This window comes from Marmota monax, unplaced genomic scaffold, assembly GCF_021218885.2.
Source record: "Marmota monax isolate L192 unplaced genomic scaffold, Marmota_monax_Labrador192_F-V1.1 WCK01_AAM20220418_F8-fsc00001, whole genome shotgun sequence".
Taxonomy (NCBI): Eukaryota; Metazoa; Chordata; class Mammalia; order Rodentia; family Sciuridae; genus Marmota; species Marmota monax.
The window spans coordinates 62,051,043-62,063,504 of record NW_026693777.1 but is presented as its reverse complement, the minus strand read 5'-3'; the positions used below and the strand labels follow the sequence as shown (position 1 = coordinate 62,063,504).

At 36.6% G+C, this 12,462-nt stretch overlaps 1 protein-coding gene across 1 annotated transcript in view; it reads left to right on the top strand.

The window, feature by feature from the left end:
* LOC124104343 (intermembrane lipid transfer protein VPS13C) overlaps positions 1-11,943 on the top strand; it is a 46,114-nt gene extending 34,171 nt beyond the window's left edge. Inside the window, exons 18-20 of the mRNA XM_046461217.2 lie at positions 709-832; positions 9,626-9,709; positions 10,022-11,943. Of these exons, the coding sequence (XP_046317173.1) occupies positions 709-832; positions 9,626-9,709; positions 10,022-10,123 (310 nt within the window). The 3' untranslated portion in view covers positions 10,124-11,943. The remainder of the gene's footprint in view (positions 1-708; positions 833-9,625; positions 9,710-10,021) is intronic.
* The last annotated feature ends 519 nt before the right edge of the window (positions 11,944-12,462 follow it).

Sequence of the window (12,462 nt, the reverse complement as noted above, 5' to 3'; positions counted from 1 at the left end):
GCAATTCAATTACTTTACTGAAGTTTTGTTTTCTGTAATAGAAACTTAAAATCAAGTATGGTTATATTGGTAACTAATGTGAATCACAGACTGGGAAATCAATGTGGATGCCCTTTAAGGATTCTGTTATTTTTTTTCTATTACTATTGAGTAAAATAAGATACTCCCTCTGTGATGTAGTGCATTAAAGTTAAAGTGTTCAAGTCTGATATTTATTAGTAGGCTTCAAGTGAATCTTTGCTGACATTTGAGGTTTGTGACATTTCCTGCACATTCCTTCGTGACTGGAAGGCATAAATGACTGACAGTAAAGAACAATTAAAAATTTCCCCAAGTAAAACATTTTCAGGGACTTCTGCCATTAAAGCATCCCAGATGAGAGTACAGCCTGTCCCTTATGTGTTTCAAAGATGATTTCACTATCAGTTTTTTGGTCAATTAGAGAATGTTTTACTTTTCTGAATTCTGCAAGATTAGCAGAAGGGAAATTTTTGAGAGTCTACTTTGTTAGATGACAGGTGTCATATTTCTCTTCATTTGACAGATATCGAGACTTTTAATGGGAAGCATACTCTTTTCAGTGCCAGTTTTCATTGTTTACTGAGTGAGCACTGCATGTACTATGTACAGATTGAACTAGTAGAGAGAATAATTAGCTGTCTTTATCACTACCTGTGTGTTTTTGTTTTTTGTTTTTTTGCAAAATAGGCGAGTACTATGTATAAAAGAAGTTGAAATCCTTGGCCATATGTCCATAGACTGGCAGTGTCCTTTTGAAGATTTTGTACTTCCTCCTAGTACTGATGAAAATCTGCTGAAAATTTCAGTTAAGGTAAGAAAACACAACTTACACCTCTAGATCCAGGCATTCATTATGAGTGGAAACTAGCACTTTCTGACTCTGTTTTTCATTTAACTACACAATACATTAAAAGGAACATTATTGTTATTATTTTATGCTGAAATATAAAGAAAGTTAAAACCCATTTATTTGTGTAATTATATTTTCTGACAATCCTTGATTGCATAGAGTGAAATATCAGTTTGACAAAAAAAGTTAGGATGCTGGTGTACTGATACTTTCTTTTTTTGATATATTTAAGCAATAGTGAAACTGAGGTGTTTTTGTTGTTTTTATTTATTTTTTTAAATTTTTTATTGTTGGCTGTTCAAAACATTACATAGTTCTTGATATATCATATTTCACAATTTGATTCAAGTGGGTTATGAGCTCCCATTTTTACCCCATGTACAGATTGCAGAATCACATCAGTTACACATCCATTGATTTACATATTGCCATACTAGTGTCTGTTGTATTCTGCTGCCTTTCCTATCCTCTACTATCCCCCCTCCCCTCCCCTGCCCTCCCCTCCCCTCCCCTCTTCTCTCTCTGCTCCCTCTACTGACGTTCGTTTGTCCCCCTTATATTATTTTTCCCCTTCCCCTCACTTCCTCTTGTATGTACTTTTGTATAACTCTGAGGGTCTCCTTCCATTTCCATGCATTTTCCCTTCTCTCTCCCTTTCCCTCCCACCTCTCATCCCTGTTTAATGTTAATCTTCTTCTCATGCTCTTCGACCCTACTCTGTTCCTAGTTACTCTCCTTATATCAAAGAAGACATTTGGCATTTGTTTTTTAGGGATTGGCTAGCTTCACTTAGCATAATCTGCTCTAATGCCATCCATTTCCCTGTAAATTCTATGATTTTGTCATTTTTTAATGCAGAGTAATACTCCATTGTGTATAAATGCCACATTTTTTTATCCATTCATCCATTGAAGGGCATCTAGGTTGGTTCCACAGTCTAGCTATTGTGAATTGTGCTGCTGTGAACATCGATGTAGCAGTGTCCCTGTAGCATGCTCTTTTTAGGTCTTTAGGGAATAGACTGAGAAGGGGAATAGCTGGGTCAAATGGTGGCTCCATTCCCAGCTTTCCAAGAAATCTCCATACTGCTTTCCAAATTGGCTGCACCAATTTGCAGTCCCACCAGCAATGTACAAGTGTACCCTTTTCCCCACATCCTCGCCAGCACGTGTTGTTGTTTGACTTCATAATGGCTGCCAATCTAACTGGAGTGAGATGGTATCTTAGGGTGGTTTTGATTTGCATTTCTCTGACTGCTAGAGATGGTGAGCATTTTTTCATGTACTTGTTGATTGATTGTATGTCCTCCTCTGAGAAGTGTCTGTTCAGGTCCTTGGCCCATTTGTTGATTGGGTTGTTTGTTCTCTTATTGTCTAATTTTTTGAGTTCTTTGTATACTCTGGATATTAGGGCTCTATCTGAAGTGTGAGGAGTAAAGATTTGTTCCCAGGATGTAGGCTCTCTATTTACCTCTCTTATTGTATCTTTTGCTGAGAAAAAACTTTTTAGTTTGAGTAAGTCCCATTTGTTGATTCTAGTTATTAACTTTTGTGCTATGGGTGTCCTATTGAGGAATTTGGAGCCCGACCCCACAGTATGTAGATCGTAGCCAACTTTTTCTTCTATCAGACGGCGTGTCTCTGATTTGATATCAAGCTCCTTGATCCATTTTGAATTAACTTTTGTGCATGACGAGAGAAAGGGATTCAGTTTCATTTTGTTGCATATGGATTTCCAGTTTTCCCAGCACCATTTGTTGAAGATGCTATCCTTCCTCCATTGCATGCTTTTAGCCCCTTTATCAAATATAAGGTAGTTGTAGTTTTGTGGATTGGTTTCTGTGTCCTCTATTCTGTACCATTGGTCCACCCGCCTGTTTTGGTACCAGTACCATGCTGTTTTTGTTACTATTGCTCTGTAGTATAGTTTGAAGTCTGGTATCGCTATACCGCCTGATTCACACTTCCTGCTTAGCATTGTTTTTGCTATTCTGGGTCTTTTGTTTTTCCATATGAATTTCATGATTGCTTTCTCTATTTCTACCAGAAATGCTGTTGGGATTTTGATTGGCATTGCATTAAACCTATAGAGAATTTTGGTAATATCGCCATTTTGATGATGTTAGTTCTGCCTATCCATGAACAGGGTATATTTTTCCATCTTCTAAGATCTTCTTCTATTTCTCTCTTTAGGGTTCTGTAGTTTTCATTGTATAAGTCTTTCACCTCTTTTGTTAGGTTGATTCCCAAGTATTTTATTTTTTTTTGAAGATATTGTGAATGGAGTGGTTGTCCTCATTTCCATTTCAGAGGATTTGTCGCTGATATACAGGAATGCCTTTGATTTATGCGTGTTGATTTTATATCCTGCCACTTTGCTGAATTCATTTATTAGCTCTAATAGTTTCTTTGTAGACCCTTTTGGGTCTGCTAGGTATAGAATCATGTCATCTGCAAATAGTGATAATTTAAGTTCTTCTTTTCCTATATTTATGCCTTTAATTTCTTTCGTCTGTCTAATTGCTCTGGCCAGTGTTTCGAGAACTATGTTGAACAGAAGTGGTGAGAGAGGGCTTCCCTGTCTTGTTCCAGATTTTAGAGGGAATGCCTTCAATTTTTCTCCATTCAGAATGATGCTAGCCTGAGGCTTAGCATAGATTGCTTTTACAATATTGAGGTATGTTCCTGTTATCCCTAGTTTTTCTAGAGTTTTGAACATAAAGGGATGCTGTACTTTGTCGAATGCTTTTTCCGCATCTATCGAGATGATCATATGGTTCTTATTTTTAAGTCTATTGATGTGGTGAATAACATTTATTGATTTCCGTATATTGAACCAGCCTTGCATCCCAGGGATGAATCCTACTTGATCATGGTGCACAATTTTTTTGATAAGTTTTTGTATCCGAGTGGCCAGAATTTTATTGAGGATTTTTGCATCTAGGTTCATTAGAGATATTGGTCTGTAGTTTTCTTTCTTTGAAGTGTCTTTGTCTGGTTTAGGTATCAGGGTGATGTTGGCCTCGTAGAATGAATTTGGAAGTTCTCCCTCTTTTTCTATTTCCCGAAGTAGCTTGAAAAGTATTGGTATTAGTTCCTCTTTAAAGGTTTTGTAAAACTCTGCTGTATACCCATCCGGTCCTGGGCTTTTCTTAGTTGGTAGTCTTTTGATGGTTTCTTCTAATTCCTCAATTGATATTGGTCTGTTTAGGTTGTCTATATCCTCCTGACTCAATCTGGGCAGATCATATGACTTAAGAAATTTATCTATGCCTTCACTATCTTCTAATTTATTGGAGTATAAGGATTCAAAATAATTTTTGATTATCTTCTGTATTTCTGAAGTGTCTGTTGTGATATTGCCTCTTTCATCCTGTATGTTAGTAATTTGAGTTCTCTCTCTTCTTCTCTTCGCTAGCATGGCTAAGGGTCTGTTGATTTTGTTTATTTTTTCAAAGAACCAACTTTTAGTTTTGTCAATTTTTTCAATTGTTTCTTTTGTTTCGATTTCATTAATTTCAGCTCTGATTTTCATTATTTCTTGCCTTCTACTTCTTTTGCTGTTGTTTTGCTCTTCTTTTTCTAGGATTTTGAGATGAAGTATGAGATCATTTACTTGTTGGTTTTTTCTTTTTTTAAGGAATGAACTCCAAGCAATGAATTTTCCTCTTAGAACTGCTTTCAATGTGTCCCATAGATTCCGATATGTTGTGTCTGTGTTTTCATTAATCTCTAAGAATTTTTTAATTTCTTCCTTGATGTCTTCTATAACCCATTGATCATTCAGTAACCTATTGTTCATTCTCCAAGTGATGTATTCTTTTCCCTTCCTTCTTTTATCGTTGATTTTCAGTTCCATTCCATTATGATCAGATAGGATGCATGGTATTATCTCTACTCCTTTATATTGTCTAAGAGTTTCCCTGTGACATAATATATGATCTATTTTTGAGAAGGATCCATGTGCTGCTGAGAAAAAAGTGTAACTGCTTGATGTTGGGTGGTATATTCTATATATGTCAATTAAGTCTAGGTTATTAATTGTGTTATTGAGTTCTATAGTTTCCTTATTCAACTTTTGTTTGGAAGATCTGTCCAGTGGTGATAGAGGTGTGTTGAAGTCTCCCATGATTATTGTATGGTGGTCAATTAGACTCTTGAACTTGAGAAGAGTTTGTTTGATGAACATAGCTGCACCATTGTTTGGGGCATATATATTTATGATTGTTATGTCTTGTTGGTGTATGGTTCCCTTGAGCAGTATGTAGTGTCCCTCTTTATCCCTTTTGATTAACTTTGGCTTGAAATCTATTTTATTTGATATGAGTATGGATACTCCTGCTTGTTTCCGAAGTCCATATGAGTGATATGATTTTTCCCAACCTTTCACCTTCAGCCTATGTATGTCTTTTCCTATCAAATGCGTCTCCTGTAGGCAGCATATTGTTGGGTCTTGTTTTGTGATCCATTCTACTAGCCTGTGTCTCTTGATTGGTGAGTTTAAGCCATTAACATTTAGGGTTATTATTGAGATATGGGTTGTTCTTCCAGCCATATTTGTTTATTTATGTTACTAAACATGGTTTGTTTTCCTCTTTGATTATTTTCCCCCCTTTAGTGTCCTACCTCCCACTGTTGGTTTTCATTGTTATTTTCCATTTCCTCTTCCTGTAATGTTTTGCCAAGGATGTTTTGAAGAGATGGTTTTCTAGCTGCAAATTCTTTTAACTTTTGTTTATCGTGGAAGGTTTAAATTTCATCTTCCATCCTGAAGCTTAATTTCGCTGGAAACACAATTCTTGCTTGGAACCCATTTTCTTTCAGTGTTTGAAATATGTTATTCCAGGATCTTCTAGCTTTCAGAGTCTGTGTTGAAAGATCAGCTGTTATCCTGATTGGCTTACCCCTAAATGTGATCTGCTTCCTTTCTCTTGTAGCTTTTAAAATTCTCTCCTTATTCTGTATGTTGGGCATCTTCATTATAATGTGTCTAGGTGTGGGTCTCTTATGATTTTGCACATTCGGCGTCCTGTAGGCTTCTAGGATTTGGCGTTCTGTCTCATTCTTCAAGTCTGGGAAGTTTTCTCGTATTATTTCATTGAATAGATTGCTCATTCCTTTGGTTTGAAACTCTGTCCCTTCCTGTATCCCAATGACTCTTAAATTTGGTCTCTTGATGTTATCCCATATTTCTTGGATGTTCTGCTCATGGTTTCTTAACAGTCTTGCTGAGCTGTCTATGTTCTTTTCAAGTTGAAATACTTTATCTTCATTGTCTGATGTTCTGTCTTCTAAGTATTCTACTCTGCTGGTAGTATTCTCAATTGAGTTTTTAAGTTGGCTTATTGCTTCCTGCATTTCTAGGATTTCTGTTTGTTTGTTTTTTATAACTTCTATTTCCCTATATAGTTGATCTTTTGCTTCTTGGATTTGTTTATGTAATTCATTGTTGAAGTGATCTTTCATTGTCTGATTTTGCTGTCTGATGTCTTCCTTGAGACTCCTGATCATCTGAAGCATGTATATCCTGAATTCTTTATCTGACATTCCATCTGCTGCAGCTATTACCTCTTCTAACATTGAGTTGACCTGCAATGCTTGTGGTCCTTTCTTTCCTTGTCTCTTCATACTCTTCACGTTCCTTTCTACTTGGTGAAACTGTTGTGCTATTGAATTTTCCCCCTATATATTTATATTGTTCTTGTATAGTTGCAAAGTCTCCCTTGCAGGCGCGGGCGGCGGCTCTGTCCCTCTGCGGGCCGCTAGGCTTGTTCTGTCGGTGGTCACAGTTCTGTCTACTTTGCAGGCCCAGGCAGCGGCACTGCCCCTCTGCAGGCCTCTGGGGCTGTACTGCCAGTGGGTCGCAGGTCCGCCTACCTTGCAGGCGCGGGGGGGCGCGGCTCTACCCTTCCTCAGGCCACTGGGCCTGTTCTGTCTCTCGGTTGCAGGTCTGGCCTGTTCTGATGATGGTCACAGTCCTCTTCTGCCGGTGGGTCGCAGGCCCGCCTACCTTGCAGGAGTGATTGGAAGCTCTGCCACTCTGCGGGCCACTGGGCCTTTTCTGTCAGTGGTCACAGTTCCACCTACCTGGCAGGTGCGGGGGGTGGGGGGCGACTCTGCCCCCCAGCAGGCCGCTGGGCCTGCTCTGTGCGTGGTCACAGTTCCCTCTACCTTGCCGGTGTAGGGGGAGGGGGCAGCTCTGCCTCTCAGCAGGCCGCTGCTCCTCTTCTGCTGGTGGGTCGCAGGCCCGCCTACCTTGCAGGAGTGATTGGAAGCTCTGTCCCACCGCGGGCCACTGGGCCTTTTCTGTCGGTGGTCACAGTTCCCCTACCTGGCAGGCGCGGGGGGTGTGGGGCGGCTCTGTGCATGGTCACAGTTCCTTCTACTTTGCCGGTGCAGGGGGAGGGGGCGGCTCAGCCTCTCAGCAGGCCACTGCTCCTCTTCTGCCGGTGGGTCGCAGGCCTGCCTACCTTGCAGCTGTTGTTTTTACTTCATATGAATACCCGTTTTGCTATAATCTTAGGCATTTCTTGAAATATATCCTTCTTTAGGCTTTTAGAAGATTACTAGGTGCTTGGTGAAAATAAATAATATGTCAGAAATAGCTGTTTTTTGTATTATTTGGAATTTACAGAATGCTAATACAATTTAAGCCATTTTTTTTTGTCTCATCTCCACATCATTTTCTAAAAACTTTATTTAATCACTTAGTAGTTTGCAAAAATGATACCTCATCTTTTACTTAATTCTCAGACTCACTTAACTTTGAAACATGTTTATTATAACATACATATAATATAAATGTATTTACATTTATTAAAAATACTTATAGTTTCCATTCTAATTATGGTAATTTCTGTAGTATCTTTGTTTTTTTCTAAATAATAGTGATGTTATCTGTATTATTGAAATGCTCTGGAAAGCTTTTATCACAAAATTTTAGTAATATGAGAGTATTGTTTTCCTTTTTTTAAATTTTGTATTTGTTTTAATTAGTTATACATGATAGTAGAATGTATTTATGCACTTTAATATATCATACATAGATGGGATATAATTTCTCATTTTTCTAAGTGTACATGTTGCAGAATCATATTGGTCATGCAGTCACATATATACATAGAATAATAATGTCTGTTTCATTCTACTATCTTTCTTATCCCCACATCCCTTCCCTCCCCTCCCATCATGTCCCTCTATCTAATCTAAGGTAACACTATTCTTCCCTAGTGTCCCTCTACCCCCGCCTTATTGTGAATTAACATCCACATATTAGAGAAAACATTCGGCCTTCGGTTTTGTGGAAGTGGCTTATTTTGCTTAGCATGATATTCTTCAACTCCAACCATTTACTGGCAAATGCCATAATTTCACTCTTCTTTAAAGCTGAGTAATATTCCATTGAGTATACATACCACATTTTCTTTATTCATTTATCTATTGAGGGATACCTAGGTTGGTTCCATAGTCTAGCTATTATGAATTGAGCTGCTATAAACATTGATGTGGCTGTGTCACTATAATATGCTGATTTTACGTCCTTTGGGTATAAATCAAGGAGTGGGATAGCTGGGTCAAATGGTGGTTTCCTTCGAAGTTTTCTGAGGAATCTTCTTACTGCTTCCCATGGTGGTTGCACCAATTTGCAGTCCCATCAGCAATGTATGAGTGAGACTCGCCAACATTTATTGTTGTTTGTATTCTTGATGATTGCCATTCTGACTGGAGTGAGATGAAATCTTAGAGTAGTTTTGATTTGCATTTCTATAATTACTAGAGATGTTGAACACTTTTTCATTTATTTGTTGATCGATTGTATTTCTTCTTTGTGAAAGAAAGTTCAGCTCCTTAGCCCATTTATTGATTGGGTTATTTGTGGTTTTGGTATTAAGTTTTTTGAGTTCTTTATATATCCTAGAGATTAATGCTTTATCAGAAGTACATGTGGTAAAGATTTTCTACCAACCTGTAGGCTCTCTCCTCCTTGTTTACTTTGCTGAGAAGAAGCTTTTTAATTTGAATCCATCCCATTTATTGATTCTTGACTTTACTTCTTGCACTTTAGGAGTCTTGTTAAGGAAATCAGATCCTAGGCCAATGTGGTGAAGATTTGAGCTTATTTTTCCTTCTATTAGGTGCAGGGTCTCTGTTCTAGTGCCTAAGTCTTTGATCCACTTTGAGTTGTTTTCCCTTAGTTTGTGTTTACTTTGCTTTTTATGGAAATTTACAGGTAAGAGGAACTACCATGTTCCCCTACCCATTTGTTTTTCAGCAGTACTAGAATTTAAAGAGTACCTTGGTGTATTGAAACAGTTCTCATGCTAGGGCAGACTGTGTCACTCTGCATATATTTTACAGTTTTCTCAGTTATCACTCTGCTTTCATCTCAGTGGTGAGAATTGATTCAATATATTTTACATTATATAAGAATTTTATCTGTCAGCCAAGGAAATGAAGGAAGGGCTTTTTGATTTGTCAGATGTGATTAGTTATCAAGTGGTGTTTCTGTAGGCTATTTATTATTGCCTGCAGAAAGCCATTATTTTATAGATAGATGTATACACATCCAATTTCATAAATTCTAACAACTCATATGAAATCACTCTCATTGTACCAAGATGATTTATTTTATATCTTTCTTGAATATGTATGTTCTGGTAGTCTAGTGGTTATAAAATAGAGTTGACATTCAAGCATCCAATTAAAGGTTATGCTTTCTTTTTCTTCTTTTCTTCCATTGTTTCTTTTGAAATAGGAGCAGGGTCTGTTCCACAAAAGAGATAGTGCCAATCTAGGCTGTCTTCGGAAAATTTACCTGAAGGACACCACCACAGCAGAGGTAAACTGTTTATTTAAAGAATACCCCTTAGGTTTTGAGCTGAAAGATTTTTTTAAAGCCTGTTATAACTAACACCTGTTATTTATCCCCCCAAATCTTCTAGTTATAAATTGGGTGAATGTATAAACTTAAAATAATAAACTGTGGACTTACTGGGGCAGAAGGTTTGTGTTTGCATTGATATATGGAACAGAAGCTCTGTTCTCAGCTACTGGATCTGTGGGGAGAGTTCCATCTCTTCTGTACTTTCTTCTTCTGCCAGATGAACCTGAACTTGTTTTCACAGCTCATAATACACATTTTATTTTACAGAGAGCACTTAATGCCATTGAGGATGCACAGTCATTGAGACACCAACAAAAGCTGATGAAGCAGTCATCACAGAAACTTCTCAGGCCTCAAACACCATCATAATTATAGATCCCAGAGGGCTGCTGGTGGGGGAAAAAAATCACTCATATTTACCATGGTAGAGAGAAGTTTGCAAACAACTTTTTAGTTTTATGTAATAGAATAGCTAGTGTTGGATTTTTTTTTCTTCCCCTATAGTTTTGACTCTTAATTTTATAACCATGCCTGTGTTAGCAACCCATTGTACACTGCTGCTTAAGTGAGTGAGATCTTTGAAGAAATGCCACTTGAGACTCAGAATGAAATTTTCATTAATATTAAAATTGTGAAGCAAATGGCAATAGATTTATTTTTAATTAATTTTTTAAACTAAAGAATGAGAAAGAATTTAGAATGATTAGTGTTTTTTGAATGGTTTTAGCCACAAAATGTTGGGCACTCTGACATTTTGCTTAAAGGTAATTTGTTCATTAATTGAACTGAGATAACATTTTTTGGTAAACCAGGTAATTGATGGGAAAACCCCACTAAATGGAGAAATGACATGTTTCCTTCCCCCCCCCCCCATAAAAACACTGTTTTTTCTCTAATGAGATAACTTTTACTTTGGTGCTTGTTTTTCTTCCTTGCATTATAATAGAAGAGATATTGTCAATCAAACCTTTAAATAGCTCTACTTGGTTGTCTGTGATGTAATAGTCATAAAATTTTGAAAGGTATTTATAGGCTCTTTCAAGATGAGCTCATATTGTACAATTAAAATTTGCTGATAACGTTGCACTTTAAGTTTTTCAGGACTCAAGATACGTAAAATACAGTATTTTTGTATTTCTAGAAATAGTGATTAAAAGTTGAGAGACTTTCAAGGGCATCATAAATTAATATTTTGTTATAATACATATGTATAATGTATTTTAAATACTTAGTAGGAAGAATGAAAAATCTTCAGTTGCTTCATATAAGTACAATAAGGTATAAATGTATAACAACATTAGAAAATGTTCCATGTGTTCTTTGAGGAGCAAGATGATGAGAATCAATTCAGTGTAATATATTTTTGCCTTTTGTATATCTCTATGCTGATCAGAGATGTTCTGCTTATTAAAACTTTAACAAAATACTCAAGAAGTATTTAATTTTCTTGGCTGAACCTTTAGATGTGCTCATAGTATTGAACTTAGCATTTATTTCAAATCACTGAGTCAGTAATGAAATCAAGATGTGGATTCATTTGGTTGGCTGTTTTTGTGATGTGTGAATTATTAGTGTTATTCATGTTTTTTAAGACCTGGTTATAAAATTTTTTTAATTTTCCTAGTGATATGTAATGTTAAATCTCAGAAGAGAGTGCATTGTTTAATGCCCAGAATGTTTGATTTTTGGTAGACATTGCCTTTTCAACAACATTCTTTTTTATTTTGGTGAATAAAAGTATCATATATAAAACTTCTAGTTTTAAACATCATTTCTGTGTTAGTAGTTGATTGTAGTTTATTAAAAAGAGCATTATAAACAATTCTATAGTAAGTATTTCTGGTATTTTGTGTCTTTAAAACTGACCTAATCAGGAATTTGGGATATTTAATTAGATTTTTCATATGAATCACCACTATTAACAGTATCCTAAATATTTAAGAAATTATATTGCACTGATGGTTTATTTTCAAAACACAGGTATAGCACATTAAATTAAGGAAATTTATAGAAACCTATAAACTCATTATCTGAGTTGTCTTAAACTTTCAAGTATTTGTAACAGTTTTGTTTGATTTAATCTGGGACAGAAGTAATCCATTAATAATATATATTGCATTTTTAAAAAACGCATTTCAGTCAATTACTTGTTCATGAACTGAGAGAAATAAAACATTTGATGCATTACAGTTGTGAAACTTTGTGGGTTTGTGTTAAATATTCAAGTAGTCCTATAATAGTGAGAAGGTAGATTGATAGTTACAGAGGCCTTTAAAAGATACTAGTCAGGAAAAGCTTTTTCCTGAGGCTGCTGACCCCCTTGGGCACACCAGTGATCTGTGGCATAGGCCTAGTGCTTCATTTGTAATGGGGCCATGCCTTCTGTGGTTTCTCTCATCTCCCACAGAGTGTGGCACAGTAGTAAACATTCCATCCTGGGAGACTCACAACTCCTGATAGTCAACTTTGGCTTGAGGACACTTCAGGAACTTTGCAGAATCTTTCACACATTGCATGGCAGCCTGGGATGCTTCTGCCCACTCTCTTGCTCTCCCTATCCTCCTCCATCCCTTCTTTTCTTCCTCCGTTTCTTTCTCTTTTTTAAAAAAATATTTTTAAAATTATTCATGGACCTTTACTTTATTTATTAATTTATTTATATGTGGTGCTAAGAATCGAACCTAGTGCCTCACACATGCTAGGCAAGC